The sequence below is a fragment of the Apus apus genome, chromosome 2, assembly GCF_020740795.1.
Source record: "Apus apus isolate bApuApu2 chromosome 2, bApuApu2.pri.cur, whole genome shotgun sequence".
NCBI classification, from domain to species: domain Eukaryota; kingdom Metazoa; phylum Chordata; class Aves; order Apodiformes; family Apodidae; genus Apus; species Apus apus.
This window is the reverse complement of record NC_067283.1, coordinates 46,511,423-46,529,510: the sequence shown is the minus strand read 5'-3', so window position 1 is coordinate 46,529,510 and position 18,088 is coordinate 46,511,423. Positions and strand designations below refer to the sequence as shown.

The window sequence follows — 18,088 nt, the reverse complement described above, 5'->3', positions numbered from 1 at the left end:
GAACAGAACTAGAGCTCCTGTGCCATTACAGAAAAAACTGCAATCCACCACAAAAAGCCTTGGTCTGACTCTTATTCTCAACCTTATGCTATCTGGTTCATAGAAGTTAGCTTTGTTCACTGAAAATTAAAGTAGGGGGAAAAAAAAGTTTTTTAATCATCAAGGTGTCCTATTTACTCCAAATCTCTGCTTTTGTAAAGAAGTTGAGGTATTTCAATTCTTTGCATGGAAGACAACAGTATCTTTCCTCCCAAACTGAATCTCTGGTTATGAAGTCATAGATCCCTAAGTACAGTTAACATGTAATAAAATGTGATTGCACTAAGGGCTGTAATTTTAAGTCTCAGAGTGATATCAACAGCAGCAACTACAGACTTTGAACGCATGCTTCAGAGGCATTTTAGCTTGTACCATCAAAATCTCCAGCTGCTTCCAGACCAGCAGTTTGATTTTACCCCAAATAAATTCCCATGCAAAGCTGAAGTGATACCTGAAAGCATCCATTTTTTAAAGTAAAGATTTAGAGCGTGGGTGGGTTTTATTTCTAAGCTTAATGTAGACTTTAGCAAAGCAGAACTTTCCATGGTTACTGTAAACATACAGGAATTCGTCCATTTGTTTTTCCCATGACACTTCCATCAGAGGGCAAATTACATCAGTTACACTATGACCTTCCTACTGATGTTAATGACCACACCAGAAACAAGAAGTTTTCTGAACAGAGTTAAAAATTACTGTGCTGTTGATGTTGTGCTATAATCTGAAGTTACAATATTGAGAAACATGGAAGTAAACGAGGGCTTAAGTATAATTTTTTAAAAAGTCTAAAAGAGTAGAAATACCAGGGAACTTGCGCTTTGCTTTAAGGGGCAGAGAAGAGCAAAGAATTTGTCTGATATAAAGACTGCCATTTCCAGATAAACACTTATACTCAAGTTTGTTTTCTTTCATTTTGTTTTACATTGGATGGAGGCCACTGAGAGGGTGATGTATCTGAATTAACTTATTTGCTTTCCTCTCAACTTTGAGCCACGAGCATTTCCTCTACCCGTTTGTTGCCTCTCTCACCCCTTAAAGAAGTTCACTTCTGGGAAGAAAAGGAAGCCAGGTTCAAAAGTCACTAACACTTCTCAGGAAGCTAAAGAAAATCCTGACCAGAGCCACTACTTATTTCACCTTCCCAGAAAAGGTTACCAGATGCAGCACCAAACAAGTTTATTGAAGACTCCACTGAGAACTGGCTAAACTAGAACAAGTGCCAGTATCAGAAGACTGATTTTTCTTCACTCTCTCTGGTACAGTTAAGTGCAGTTGTGCATTAACAGTTGCCAATTTACTACTATTCCTGAGAACAAAGAGTGGGGTTAAGGGAAGCAAGCAAGCAAGCAATCTGCCCAGGAGCAAATAAAAATAAGCTCAAGGTCTCTTATATCAATACATGTCTAAATTAGAGTTCCCACATGATATCTGAGCTATCTATATTAAGCCTCTCAGGCCAGTCTTCCACTAAATTAAGCTCCTGGGTGGCCTGAAGTTCACATGATTTATTGAGCCAAACTAGGCAGCTATTCTGCACCTCCTGTATTGGAAGTCTCCCTGTCAGCTCCAGTTTTCAACTTCAGTTCCAATTATCTGATGAAACCTTGTATGTGTTAGGTCAAATGGCATCAGAAAGCATATTTCATCTCTTTCAGAGAAAAAAGGATTTCAGAATGCGGTAGGATCAAAGGGAACCATATCACAGTTGATGAGGAAATACCTTCAGTATTTAAAAATCTATCAACATGCAAACCACAAGGTGAAACATATTCCTACCACTTCCAATCCTCAGATTTTCCCTGGAATTCCTGTACAGCCCCACAATGACTAATCATTATTTGAAGGCAAGTTGGACTGCTCTAAAAGGCTACATATCCACCTCAGTCTTTAATTCCAGATTTTAAAGGAGTTGCCCCAGAATAATGCCCATTAAAATTCTAATTAGGAAGGCTAGTAAGCATATTATAAATTAGACCTAATAATTTCAGTTCCATTAAAAGACTTAATTAAGCTATTCTGTTTTCTGGCTAGTTTGCAAAGACTGCAAGTTTTAGTACAGACTTCACTTTTACTCAAGCTCCCTTAACACATTTAGAATCAGATTGCTCACTGAACAAGACCTCCCAACTACAATGGCAATTTCTAACAGCATCTTTCATGTAAGTTTCATGTAAGTTTTCTTCTCAGTATCTGTGTTAATGCCATGTTTTGGGACACAATCCATCAGAAAAAGAACTATACTGAATCTCACTGCAGTTCATGTCATAGCAGCATGTATGTTAAGCAGCAAAACCTGGAACACACAGAGAAGGCAGGGGAGGTTTGAGAAGAAAAAGTGTGTGGAAAATATTTCTGATTTTAACACGTGGAGAAAGTCTTTCTGAATTAACAAGAACTGAAAATTGCTCAACACCTATGCAAGTCAGGTGTTCCTCCGTATTTTAGAGATAAAGTGGGGATGCCACTCTGTGATGAATTTAAGTGCATCAACGAAGTAGACTTAGTGAATAGAAGCAGGAACTGTTGGTAAGTTAAGTGAACCTGGAGAACACAAACTATATATTCACTGTACTTTCATGTTCTTTATCAGGTGATGAAACAGAAATTTACAAAAAGAAAAGGTGAGCTATACAAAAATGAACACACAAAAAAGAAAAATCTACCAGAAGTATTTCACTCAAGAACACTTTCAATTCTTTTGTGTAGTCCCTATGGAAAAGGGCTCCAATTAGCATTTAAGTGCCTTTACAGTTGCAGTGTAATCCTATCTGAACTAGTTGGTACAGAGAAGGAGAGTAAAACGAGCTAACAAGAAGAGTATTCTTTCTGTCTGATATGAATTTCTCTGTGCCCAGCTACAATTACACTCACATAATCTGCAAGGTCACGTTACAGATGCTAACAACTCTACAAAAACATCTTATTTCCTTCCCTTCGCTTTCCTGCAATCATCTTAAAACAGACCTAGCACTGAGATTTTTTACTGTTTTGGATTTTAGGTATTGCAAGCAGTGCCAGTCCAAAGCATCTTTTTCAGTTTTAAAATTTAAAACTTTTGATTATTAAATGTCAGCTTCCTACAAATCAGTCAATCACAGAGAAAGGAACCACTATTATGGGCATTGTTCCAAAGTTAAAAAGCTCCCAACCATGGAAAGGCCCTTTAAACTATTTTGACATAGAGATGAAATGGGTTTTGTAACAAAGAGCATATGAAAAATCAAGCTAAACTTGATTTCTTATTTTAACTTGATGAGAAGCAGTTGCAATTTTTTTAAAAATTCACTTAACAGGGTTCAGACAGTCAAGTTGTGGACTAGTAAAAAGAACTAGGAAATTACAGAGTTGTTCCTCATTTTATTACAGCAGTAAAAATTATTACATTAAAATTCATAAATTTATTGGTAAGCAAACAATTTCACAGTAACAATGGAGGGGGGGTGTGGGGATGTAAATAGTTTTCCCATCTTCCAGCCACCAGAATACAAGCATAAAACTAATATTTCAGAGCCATCAAGATATAAGCCAATTATTCTTTCAGAAAGTTCTATGAAGAAAATAGTTCATACCATCTAAAATTAATGCATTAATTTTTAACCATTTTGCTTTTTTTTTGTTTTGTTTTGAAGTTCTGGATTCAAATTTAAATACAGATAACAAAAGCAAACTCAAACCATATCCAGAAAATGAGCTTAGTAAAATTATCATATCCCCAGCATAAGTTAACTTGTATTTTAAAGGAAATGCTCAAGTCTAAGCTGCTTATATTGTAGGAATTTCCATTTTAATAACAGAATGAAGCCCAGGTTACCAGTTAGACAGGCATGACTAACAGCATACTTCAGTAAGGAGACTGAAAGTTACCAAGGTATCTATCAGAATATAAACAGATTAATACATATGGCATATAAATATTAATACATTTCCTCAGATGCTCCAGGATTGCTAATAGACAGCAGTGACAAATTAACTGTCCTATGAAAACAGGACAACGTAATCATCCTAAATAACTGCAATTTCTTTGCAGCCAAAAGGCTGCAAAACTTTTCAAGTAATTCAGCTTGCACTGATTTGCCTGCTCCCACCACATTTGTTTAATAATAATATCATAACTTAAGATACTTGATGCCCTAAGCAGTTTCATTTGTAACCTTACAAAAACCAGATCTCAGATTCCTTAGGTTTTATTTTCAAAATAAAACCCTAAACTTACGGTGGCAGCATTTTAAATAACACAAAAGTTTACCAGGACTAACTTTAGACTGAGGTATTGAGGAAGAAAGCAGTCACAGTAAACAGTGATACTTGACCCATTAAAGCACAGCACACCATTGGTGCCCTACTTTTGTACATCAAAGTGCAAGTCTGCCCCACCGTAATAAAATATGAATATGACCAGCAACAGCAGCTCAGCTCAGCACTATTTGAGAAAGAGGTCAGGCATTGTTTTGCAGTGCAGTAGTTGAAAAGCAGCATTCAACTAAACTGCAGAGTAAGGGAACCCAAAAGTACTAAAGCAGCATTTGCCACATTCCCTTCCTTTGCCCGAGTTAACTTAAAACATGGCTAGCGATGCCTCCGCCCACACACTACATATACACCACACTCAAATTTAAGCTCTAAGAGAGACAACCAGTATCAGGGGATTACAGCTCCGCAGCAGTCATTGCTGTACCTGGTTTTTCAACTCCTTTTGCTCTCGATCATCTGCATAGCATTCTTCCTTTCTTGAGTCTCCTTTCCCCCTCCAGAATTTCACCCTTTGGCTAGCAGGCTCGCTGCAAGTGCTGCTTCTGTGTGCGTTCCCCCCACATGAACAGCTCTCCCCGCTGTAAGGTCATTTGAATGCAATTGTAACTTTGGCTCTCGCACAAGTTTCCTCGCCCTCTCTTGGCAGAGCAATTAAACAAACCACCAAACTGAGTCAAGGGGAAAGGGTTAGACTACCCCTCTCTTCAGTCTGCTGTATCAAAACCTTGATTATTTTTTTTCCAGTGTGTTTTACAATATCTACATTCTTAACCATGTCCGAAATTTTTAGTTTAAGCACTGAGTAGTAAAGACAACTGTATGTAAACTTCCTCTTCTGGACAGAAGGGATAACAACAAACCTTTTTGTCTTAAACATCACATAGAAAGCATAAACAGGGAAGTGTATACCATTACTATAAAATGTTCCCAGAGTCTTCACAAAAGTAATAAGGTTTACATACAGAACAAAATTAAGCAGTACTTTTAAACTGCCTACATCTCAAAAGACTTGCAGCTTTCTGCGGCAAGTCATGAAACACTGATGAGAGAACAGAGCTATGAGATCATCTGGCAATCACACAAGTACTTCCACAAAATTATAGCCCATTTTGCTACAATTACCTTCCAAGGGAAAGCCAGTCACAAATTTTGCCTTCCTCAAAATGTCATTTTTATATAGTTCATGAGCTGTCACCTCAGCAAACTCTGAATTTTAAGAATTTGGAAATAATTTATTCCTCAAGAAAAGTATTAAGCAATTTCCCTTATTAATTTCTCCTCCAAGACATATCATAACAGGTCTTCTCAGCCTCCTGTCCCCTCACATTCAGGTCAAGTCCGCAATTGCAGCTCTCTCTTCTCCTAGTGACAATTCTCTTGGTGGACCGATCCAGTTCTCAGTGTCAAAACAAAGGATGCATGTGTGCAAATGTCTTCCAATGAGAAACTTGAATATTTGCAGACATGAAATGCAAATCCCTCCCTGCAAAACCTCTCCAAAAACAGATGCTCCTTCAGAAAAAAAATAAGGGATAATGCAATCTTAAGCATTTCTCAACCGATCTTATTTATTAGCAGTTACGTTCTCACTCATGTCTAATTAACCAGATTTTTTATAAGTTCAACTGCAATCATTCAAAAGACTTACACCTATATCAATGGTTATTTACAGTGCTTCCTCTTGCATCAAGTTATTGGATGCCGACTGATGAAGATTCCTCATTTTGGCCTGTCTTCTTCCTATAGGAATCACTTACAGTTGCACATGTTCTCAGATAGATTTCCACTCAATCATTGCATTATTATTCAGCTCAAGACTGAGCATAACTGCATGCCTGGATAATGTTGTACCCTTTAAGACACATACACCATTCTTAATCAGTGGAGCTGCGGATACTCCCACTGCCTTCTTCATACCACTTTTCCTGCTTCACAACACTACTGACTCATGCTGTTCTAACATACTCAAGTGCAAGAACTGTTACAAGTATCAGGCTGTGATTATAGAAGACTTAAATTCACAATATGGTAAACAGTGAATTTGATGAGGTGATTTACATTTGCAAATATATTTCTATTCCCATGCTTCTATACTTCATCTTAAGCTTGAAAACAAACACCTGCAGAAGAAAATAAATTTAAGCCTGATAGTGAAGTAACAAGATTTAATGTAATAACAAATGAAAATGTCTTACAGAGAGCTTTTCACTGAGAGAAGCATTGTACCTATTTCAAATAATACATCTTCCCATCCTCAAGTTATTTATACCACGTAGTTCCACTGTTAAGGAGAAATTTTTTCCAGTACCATGGAATTTTAAAAGGCAGAGATAAAGAAAAGTAATTTTTAAAATAAAAGTTTCTTTCCCAAGAATGCAAAAAGTAAAAAGAGAAAGAAAAGAAATACAGCAGTAGGCCTTTAGCAATCTGTATCTGTTCAAGACAATCCAGAACTAACATTCAGAGCAATATACAAAACTAGCATTTTAGTGGGGAGGGAATGGAATAAAATAATCTTTTAAAGTCTGAAATTTCAGAGAAAACTGTTTCTTTTTACTAACATGCAGAAGAAAGATTTCCTGTTTATACACTTTGTATATGAGTCAGGATCTTCCCCCAAAAATCACAGCAGATAAATATCTTGTGAAAAACATTTTTCGTTTTCAGTTTTCAGCAACAAAAATTAGTTTTTCTGAGAATTGAGAGGTTTTCAACCAATATTTTTCTCTTAGACTTCACAATGAGTCTATGTAATTGCCATCTTCCATCTGTCTTGCCCATCCATCTTTAGCAGCAGGAAGATTTATTGACACTATAATCAAGAATCAACTGACAGTAAGATTATTTATGCTTTGCCAGACTGTGTCACTGCTAAGTATTCAGAGAGATAAATTAGGATCCAACTCTACAGCTGACTGGCTACCAAATCTTGCATAGATTTGCTTGGGTTGATTATTTGGCAAAGCTTATTCTGAAAGACAAATCTCTGCTTTCTAGGCAAGTATGGATGTGAATTGCCAGCTCAGTACACCACAGACCTTCAAGACATTCTATTCCATTCCAATTTAAATACTTGATTTGTTCTTAAATAAAGGAATAATCAATTATTCACCTGACTTTCAAAGGGGAAAAGTAGTTTCTGTCAAGACATTTTGTTGAGCAGTACTTGTGTAAGCTGTTACTGACCGATCATTCTTTTTTTTCCTATCCATTTACAAAAAAACCCTCACACATTTATAAATCCCCAAGTACACTTTACTTAAGATACTTGCAGTACATGTAGTGAGATTAAATTCTCACAGAGTGAAATCACCTTTGCTCCTGAAGGGCAAAGAAAGATAACAACAAAAGGAAGAACACCAAATGACAGATTTGATACCTGAGAGTTATCCTAGATTTTGCAAAATAGAAACACAGGACCTTTATAAGCAACAAGCAAACAGTTACTGGGTACTGTTGACACAGATTTTTTTATAAAGAGTCACCTTTCTGACACGATAAGATCTCCAATGCCATAAGACATTAACTAGATGTCTCCTGACACCCCAAGAGGAACAGTCCAGTACCACATCATCCGTTTACTCATAATGCATATCTTCAAGACTCTCTGCTTCATAGGAGAACTGCAGTAGCTCAGGTCTACAGTCTGGCACGTCTTTGACAGTCTGTATTCTTTGACAGTCCATTTGTTATGGGTGAAAAAAACAATCAACAGCAACAAAAAAAACAACCACCCTCAGAATAAGCCTACACATAAAGCACAAAATTTATTGATTTCTTTCACCTCCAGTGTCTTCCATCTCAACATTTCTAACATATTTTATTTGGTAAGTTTGTAATATAACTTTCAGTACCATCTTTGCTTGGTGGTCATAAAGGAAAAGTTCATTGTCTTTTTAAAATTTTTTTAAAGAGACTAGAACAGGCTGCTCAGGGAACCAGTTGAGCCACCATCCCTGGAGGCACTTAAAAGTAGATATGTAGATGTGGTGCTTAAAGAGCATGGCTTTGTGGTGAACTTGGTAGTGTTAGGTTAAAGGTTTGACTGGATGATCTCAGATTTTTCCAACCAAAACAATTCTGTGATTCTATAAGCAAGGGAGTAGTTGTCTCTGCTAATAACTAGGGTTGCTTTACTAATGCATGGTAACAAAAAAATGTCCTTTGTAGTAACTCCTATTAGGCACTGTGGGTGTAAAGATCCAAACTTAAGTCACTTGGCCCATCACAGGCCAACAAAGTCTACAGAGAAAACTGTGGATAATTTTTCCAGTGAAGGATATTTCCTACACCACCCTTTCACACCCACACAGGCAAATATGCCTTCAATCCAAAATCCTTCCCCCTACAGTTTCTCTGAAAACACTCTATGTAGGCAGGATAAATTATTCAGAACCAGAACATTTGGAAAGTATGTCAGCTTTTCAGATACCCAGGCACAGCTAGTAAATAGCAGATTATTCTCTCAGCAAATGGGCAGAGTAGTAGACTGTCTTAATATAAAAAGCATAAAATAAATTATGCAGCTAGTATAAGAAAGCTGTAACCCACAAACTGAAATTTAGAATTCAGAAAGATCTTGCAAAAATAGGATTAAGAATTGTAACACATGAACCATTTTCACTTTTGTCCCTGCCTAATGCACATTTGTGGTCTAGTATTAAAAAAAACTTAAAAGCAATTCAACCTCAGAAATAAGAATAAAACAAAACCAACTTGTTCCTCAATTAATTCTTTTCTGCCCTGGCAATCCTGCCCCACAAAAAAACAAACCAGCAACCATCCCTCAAATGCACACACTGAGGAAAAACATTCAGGCCTTTTAGCAATCTGCATAATATAGACAGAAAAAACCCTGCGGCTAGAAGTAGAAAGCAACAGATTAGGAAACATCACTCCAAGCCTCAGCTGTTATGGCATCCCTATGGCAGTATCCTCTCACCTCCACTGACAAGTTACACAAAAAGGTCACACTGCTGAATTCACCTATTCCAGACACCAGCAGAAGTTTTATTGAGTATTAAAACAAACCAGATGAAGAAACACTGAAGTCTCCTCCCCACCTCTGTCCTCCTTCTCTACACACAGGCTACACAAGACACTGGTAGCTGCAAGTGTCTCTCCACACGATGCTCCAAGTAAACAAGTGCTTTCCAATTTGAATAAACCACTATGGCTCACTCTGTATTTAAAGACGGAAAGAACAGGTGCTTTCTTACTCTAGAGCATGCAAGCTTTCTTCCTTTGAATTACATCAAACAATTCACAATTAGGTTCTACAACATACACCAGCATCAACAAAGCAGTTAGTTTACATTTAAAAGGAACCTTTCCGTTAATGTGAAAGTGCAGATGTAGAAGACAAGCAATGATGCTCACTCCATGTATCGGAATGAAAATGGCTCTTAAGGAAAATAGGAAAGAAAGAAATTTTAATTATTATTTACTAGAGAATTCAGAGTACATCTGATAGAACTACATAGACACCCATGCCAGGGGCTGGCAGGGACTGGCTGGGGAACAGAAACCAAAGCCAGGTACAACCATCCTGTGAGAACAGGCAGCAGCTGCAGATGGCTGTATCAGCCATTCAATACATCTGCCTCTATCCCCACGGGAGCCTGCTGTTCCAGATGGCAAACAGGTACTAAGGACTGTATGGCTTTTTTCTGCAATTAGTCTCAAACTGAATAGATTGTCAGCTGGTTTTAAATAAGAATTGTCTTGGAGTCATCCTGATTATGCTAAAATTCCCCCCAAAACACTGCCAGAAGGTTGTCAGCAGAAGAGCAGATAAGAGTACAATCTTACCCCTCTCTCAGGCCCAAATTTCTCTGCCTCCAAATCCATTATTAAATACTACTTATAACTATTAAAACCAAAACCATTCACAATAAATGTCAGATTAAAAGCAAAGATAAGAATACAGCATTTATGCTTTCTCTCCTAATTCCATGAAAAATTAAGATAAGTGTGCTTTTGGGGGCTGATAACTTACATGAGTACTCAGTTGCTCCTTGTATTTATTTTAACATCGCTTAAGTCAAATTCCATCAAGCTCCTGTACTCCTCTGGGCAGCATAACCCTTTGTTCAGCTTGCTTCTGCCAATCCAAAACACTAATCTGCTCCCTTCGTTTTTCAAATGTCACCATCTAACCATCAGGACTGTAACACGAAGTTTATGTAGCCATGAAGTCAACCAAGGGTCCGATTCTGCCCTAAGATACACTCTAGTAATTCCAGTTAGTCCAGCTGCACTACTCTGGATTTACACAACTGTACAATACAGTAGAATATGAAACTGAAAGCCACAAACTGAAAGGCAATTTAACAGTTTGGCCAGCTGTTTAAGTTAAAACTTTTTGGGTTGGGACTCATAAACATAACACCCCCACCAAGAAAAGTAGCCCTATCGGTGAGGCAAGCTAAGTTACATTCCTCATACTCTAACAACCCCCTCCAACCAGAACATCTAATCTCCTCATTTGAGAGCCCAGTGTTGTACTCAGATATGGCTGCATTTAATTACAAATTGGATTGCTAGAAGAGAATAGGACAGTTAACTTAATGCTGTTTAATGAGTATGTTCTTGTTAGTTGTGAATACATTCACTGTACTCATTAAATCGGGAGGCACTGTAGTTCTGAATACATCATTAAAAGGATCCAGGAACACTGCTGCTTTGTTCAGCCTGACTACATGCTCTGCTTGACAGTTGGAAATTGAGTAAGAAATGTAAGCCCCCTCCTGTTGGGCCAGCAAACCTAATTTTAAACTAGGAGGAGGGAGAGAGAGTGGGAGATCTGCTTCTTCAGAGTTTCAACCATCTAGAACACAAGTAAGTTTCTCTTTTTGTTGCTGACCTGAAGCAGTAACATGTTCAGTACTGTATGATATCAACAAAAAGAAGTGTCAAGCTGGAGGGTGGAATATTAAAAATCAAAAATTAAAAAAACACAGCCCATTATTAATACACCCAAGGAGCAGAAGTGTGCATTAACTTATCAACCTATCAATGACCAAAATGAACCTTCAATAAAACAAATATGGGTATGCTTCTAACATGGCAGGGGGATTAGATATTCTCCAGAAGTCCCTTTCAACCCCTAACATTCAGCGATGGCAGTTCCCATATATTTTACAATATATCGATTAAGGCTGAAGAGGAAGCGAAAAAGGCTAGCAAGCTCCAGTACGTTCTCACAGGAGGGATTTAGAACACGTGTTCAGTGAGAGGATGAGATTTTCACCTGCTAGGGGTTGATCCATCTACCCACAAAGATACACACCCACAAGAGAATCTGTATGTCTAAAGCATTCTAGAGTTACAGAGAAATTAAAACTTAACTGTGATTTCTGCCAAAAGAGGCATACGAACCAGCATCACTGATGGCATCATGGGAGTTGCAGAGAATCCTGGAAGTTATGATTTAACAAGCCCAACTGCTTCCTCGAGCACATCCTCAGGAGGGGAAAATGTGTTTCTGAAATGTGTTTATAACAAATCCTCTTCTCCTCTCCTCCCACATCATGCACAGAAAACTGGACAGGTTGCCTTTGGAATTGAAGGGGGGGAGAGGGCCTGACCAGAGCTTAATACTCTCAGTCTAAGACCCTACCTCTTTAATCTAAGCAATTATTTTCCAATCAGAAGGTTGTTGATAGCGTTAGCTACATAAATAGTGCATTCTAATCAAACAAGACCAGCCACCTCTCAAGAAAAGTATAATACCCCAAACACATTTACCACTAGTAGTAATAGACAGTCTCCTCCTATCACACAGACACCACATTACCTGTGAAAAACATGTTCTTACCAGTCGTGTTAGCACATTACACCTCTGCTTGCTCCAAGCCTTCAAAACTCATCAAGATCCTGATTTTCTTCGTTTTACCAACAAAATAATCTTCAGGAAAAAATCCTTGTGATTAAGCAGTCAAGCTTAATGCAACACACTGCGACTAATCCTCTTACACTTTCGGTGGGTCCTGCACTGTAATGTCAGTAACCCAGGAGGCACTGTTCTTTTCATGGGAGCTATATGACTCTGTGGACTGTTATAATCTTATTCAAGCAGCAATTAATTCCTCACTGCTAGCAACCTGAGTAATCAACACCCTGGTTTCAATGCACAGACCAGCTTACTTAGGGCACAACCATACAGCAGTCCTCTCATATGTCTGGTTATAAGCTGTAAAACAGCACTCATCCATCCACATGAACCACCAAAGACTTCTGGGGTCACATCCCATGGCTCTCCACGTTGCTGTAACCAGAGGCATTTAGTTCTTTTACACTGCATTATGGGAACAGCCTGAAGGACTATCTGGGTCTACAATGTTTTAAAACAACATTATTACTGGAAAGTAGAAAGGTTAACAGCTTGGGGATGTGGAGATCAAAGAAAGAATCACATTCAAACTGGATCTGGAAATGTATCTCTTGCCAGAAATATGCACCTACGAGTGGGTCCTAGCATTTGACTAAAAGCCCAGTTCAACCATTCAGAAAGGAAAAATAAAAACAACAAAACCCTTTAGATCATCAACATTGTTTTTTCTCAATTTCAGATAAAACAATGCATAGGATGAGCATTCAAATTTTCTCATTAAATGTATGGTCTGTACCTGTAACATATGGAAACAAACACACATACAAAAAATGCATGAAAGCCCCAACAAGAATTGCATGTTAGATTATTTCTGTTGGTTCCCATTCTCTTCAATCATATTAAAAAGCTCTGTATGAGAGACCTATCGGATTAAAGTTAAGAAACTGAGAGATGGATATAGAAAAATGAAAACTTATATCCCATGTCGAATTTTCTTCCATTTGTGTTTAGCACAGGGCAACTCATGCAGCGTCAAAGATGGTTTAGCTCAAAAAAACCCACACACACGAAAGGAAAAGATGATATCTGGGGAATTGTTTAAACATTTGTCGTTCTGCCTAGCAACAACATGCTTAAAAAACAAGAGAAATACAGGGACATACTTGTCACCTATTATATATAGTTCATATTCTTCAGCTCCTCATATACCTCTGGTTTGCCATTTACTCAGTCATGCAGCTCCCTGGTAGATACCTTCCTTTCACATTTTATACGACAATCAGAAGTTCACAGAATATTAAGCAGCTTGTGTTTTATATTTTGAGGATATTTAAACTACTTAACTGACTTCTAGAAGGGATACAAATTACATATTCAAAACAAGACACATATAGTCTTTTCCTAATGTGACAAAAGAAAGAGCAACCTTTTCTCAATGCTATATGCTGTATCACTATCATAGAAGAAGCAATAGTTCTGTTCACAGATTTTAATCATCACATTACTAATACCTCTTTTCTCTGTGCATATTACATCTCATCTTATGTCTCAGCACATACATTCAAAATCTTTGCAGGAACAGCTTTACACAAAAAGTAATAAAACAAGAGCACTGTCTAAATAGCAGTGTCAAAGAAAACAGTAAAAAAAATAAATACATGAATGGCAGGCAGAACATGTGTACCTATGGGCTTGAGTCCTGGCTAGCCCTCCTACTTTCCAAAAAAAGCACTTGTATTTATTCTCATATGAGCACTTTTTTCACTCTTCTCTTTCAAATACTTCAAACTGTTTTCTGATACATGCAAATTAACATAAAATATCTCGCCCAGTTGCATGGGGAGAAAAAAAAAATAATAAAATTCTTTGTTGCATGGAAAAACAATTTGCCAGACATTTCTTTTTCCATGCACTCCACTGCACCATATGTGGGGGCTGGAAGAAAGCCTAAGAACATCTGCCACAGACTTTAAAACCCCTAATAATAGCACAGCTGGTGTCCCCAGTCTAATGATCTCAGCACAGACTCATGTGACCACTCCTGACTCTGCCCCCAACCCAGGCAAAGCTCAGAAATGCTCAAAGGTTGGACACATTCATTCATTCATTCTCAATTCAATTTGCATTTCATGAAAGAACCAATGCTGAAAGCAAGTTGAAATGCTTACATTTCGAGTAGTTCAACAGTCACTGTTTCCATAGGATTTCCACATGCTCGTTTCACTAAATTCCAGTTCAGCAGAGCACTCCCTATTCCATAAAATGAAACTACATGAGAAAAAAACCTGCCAATATCAGTGATCCAGGGTCAGAAACATAAAATGCTGTAACTGCACTCACCTGTATCACAGAGCTTTTGAGTTGTTGTTTTGGTTTTTTTCCTTCACTAAGCTCAGAGTATCTTCCATTCCTGTCCATTCAGTTTACTTACAAATACATGTTTCTAACTGCTTTCTTTTAAAGATGTTCAAAAACTGGCTTATAGAGGAGAAAACCTGTATTTCAAAAAAACAAACAACAACAGAAAAAGCCAAAACAAACAAAAAATCAAACAAAAGGAATGCAGAAAAGCAGAGAACTCAGGAAACTGATCTGTCTTAGCTCACACAGAGTCAGCATTGGGATTTACAGGTATCTGTCATACTGATGTTGAAGAGAAACACCTGAGATTTCCAAAGGATATGGTTAACAAAACAGTGTGATTGACTCTGTGAAGGTGAGAACAAAGAAAGGAACGTTTGGTGAGGTACCCAAGACTTTCATAACACTGCAGTCCACCGTCTCTCCTCTTTACTCTTTCATCTACACAAAACCATAGGTAGCTTCCAGCAGTCAAACCAGGCATGAGTTCAGTTTATTTTTTTTTTATGAAAAGCTAGACCTGACCCTGTAAATGACCATCTCTAGCACAGACAGGAGAGCTGAGCATCCTACAGCCAAGTTCAGTCACTGGCAAAGCAGAAGGGGTGGCTACTTTAGCAAATTACTGTATCCACAGGAACAACAGACTGAATACTGAGCTTCAAATTCCAAGGACAACCCATTTAATCAGCCCACTATAAAATGCCACTATGTGACACTAACATCCTCATCAAATAATGTTTTCACTCTCATTTCCCATGAGGGACAGAGGGGGCAAAAATGCAAAGCAGAAAAAGGCAACACTATAAATTCCCACACTGTGCAACAATGTTGGCCCACTTTAAAATAAGAGCCAGATAGCAGATAATCTTTCTTAATTTGCACCACATCACTGAACAACAAAGGGAAAAATAAGAGAAAATACAGAACAAATTACTTCTTAAGTGCTTTTATATAAAACTAAGTCTGAGAAAGGCTAATCCACGAGATTAGCCCAGTTACAGTACTCAATTCGGCTGTGAAAAACACATCATCATCATCATCAGTTATGTGCCCTACTTCTCTGCTAGCCCTCTATTTGTTCCATAACTTTTCTTGTCTCAGAGCTAGAAGACCAAGAGTTTTAGGCAGCATATTTTCCTCAAGTCTCACAATTCGACTACTAAACTATACACATGCCCTTCTTTGACTTCACTATAAACCCAGTATATTTTAAGAAATTAGGCAAGCTGTCTCACCTTTTCAACCAAAATCTAAACTTTAGCACGAGGTCAAAGGAGAAAAAAACCTGCAGCAGAAGAGCATCTACAGAAATAAGAGTTACACCCTCAAACAATGTAAGTTTGATCATGAATTTTTAACATTACTGAGAATTGCACAACACAACGGCCTACAGAAAGCTGTATGCATGCAGCCATGCTGTAGATTACTGACAGTGCAAACAAGGCAAGCCCACTTCACTCCCACCTTAAACTGCAACTGGGGAGCTAACTATGCAATGGCAGCAACAGCTGTGGCACAAGTGTTGACTGTGGCAAAGATCTGGGCTGGCACCAATAATGAATGACGCTGCTTTTTAAAAATAAATTTGACATCAGACACATTAAAGAAGTCTCCTGTTGCTGAGCTGATGCCCTTCAACTTGGCAGAAAAGACCACCGTTCACAAAACAGGCAGCAACTCTCAGAGGCACACTGTGCAGAACTAACAAAGCTCTCCCACGTAAATCAGCCCACAATTGCTGGCTCAAAGTGGGTACATAAATAATGTTGTCTCCAGATTTTGTGTCCTCACTTGCTACAGGCCCAAACTCCTCTCCCTCTCTGGTGCCACGTGCTGTAGCTCCAAGTCCGATGTGACAGAAATCAGGTAAAAACAAGGAATCCTTCTACATGGGTTAGTACTTCCATACTTCAAAGAAGCAGAGACAGACCTTAACCATCTATTCTGCAGCCACCCTGCACTGCAGTTGCATTATTGGACCAGATGATCCCTGAGGTCCCTTCCAACCTGTTATTCTACAATTCTATTTCATTCAATACAACAATATCTGCATACAATTTGCAAGTGCTCAGCCTTACTCTACTAACAAGATCAAGCTGTTGATCAGGAAAAGGCCAGGAATACTAACCTGCATGCTTTCTAGCCCACCTGTATGCTCTGTCCTATCTCTCAGCAATTTGCAATTTATCCAGAAAACACTTTTCCCTTCCTATTTCATCATATCCCTTATTAAGCAGCTGTCCTGATACAACTTGTACTTTGCTATTCAGGAAACTACAGACTGGGGTGTAGGACACATAAGTACATAAGACAACAAAGACAGACATAATGCAAACACTGTATAACTGCAAACTACAGTCACTGATAGAACAGTTAACACAATCTGTAATAATTCCTGCTTGGCCCGATTCCCATTTTTCTGGAAATATGTTTCTGACAGGCACTTCTGCAATGCAGTCTGGAGAAGATTGGGTATGGGATGAGAGAGCTGTTTTACCATTATAAACTAATCACAACACTCATAAATAACATATTATCACAGATGTATGCAGCTATAGGGTAGTCTAAAGGTCTTCCAAACCACAATTAAGCTTGGATAATGAGACAGTTCCCTACCTTACACAGCTTTAATATTCAGAGTTACAGTTTGATTTACACCAGCTGAGCACTTTATATAAACAGGTGATAGGCATCAGTGGAAGTCACTTAGCTAAACTTAGCTCAAAGGGTAACAAACCCTAGAAGCATACACCATGGAATGACGAGCTATTTCACTATGTCTGAATTCTGTACCAGCTGACACCCTGTTGTATAAATATCAAAGCAAGTGTTAACAGAAGTTAATATAACATTCACACAATTGCAACTTTGTACCGATTTTTGAGTTGGGCATGCGCTGTAGGCAAAAGGCAAAAGAACAAAATATACAAGACAGCATCACTATGCTCAGCTGCATTTACCAGCACTGAGCTGAGGCAGGTTAACAGACTAAATCTGCCCTCCTGTTTACACCACCTCCCAGACAAACTCCCTCATTTGTAAACCCACCCTTCTAGGTGTAAATGGGAACGGCTTCAAAGATAGTGTCAGCATTGCCAAGAAATAAATTCACTCTTTTTCCTACCTGCTTCTCATCCAAACTGCACATGTACTTCCACAGAGTGGAAAAAAAAAGTGGAAAAAGTGGAAGCATTAGTGTAAAAGTATTACAAGAGCCTTTTATGAGTGCAGAAGACAGTTGTTTCATGCTCTCATTTGCTTTGTGGTCATTTAGAAGTATGCAACTACAAAAGCTACATACAGATTAAAACAAACATACACTGGGGTAGAGCTCATCTCAGCAGGGATCTCCTAACCTGAAGTTCATACTGTCAGTGCTCCTGCAATTATTTCCCAAAAGAGGAAAGATAGTCCCAAGGCAAAAAAAATAATAATTTTAAAAATTAACCAGACAAACAAACAAACAAATGCAGGGAGAAAAAGTAGAAAAGGTTTGCCAAAACGTCAGAATTCATAAGGGCATGTAGACATAGGACAAGAGGTGATGGCTTTAAACTGGAAGAGGGGAGATTTAGGTTAGACATCAGGAAGAAATTCTTT

At 38.2% G+C, this 18,088-nt stretch overlaps 1 protein-coding gene across 1 annotated transcript in view; it reads right to left on the bottom strand.

Moving 5' to 3' along the window:
- Nucleotides 1-14,339, bottom strand: part of TRAK1 (trafficking kinesin protein 1) — a 118,565-nt gene extending 104,226 nt beyond the window's left edge. The window contains exon 1 of the mRNA XM_051612813.1: nucleotides 14,293-14,339. Within this exon, the coding sequence (XP_051468773.1) occupies nucleotides 14,293-14,324 (32 nt within the window). The 5' untranslated portion in view covers nucleotides 14,325-14,339. The remainder of the gene's footprint in view (nucleotides 1-14,292) is intronic.
- Nucleotides 14,340-18,088: the final 3,749 nt, after the last annotated feature.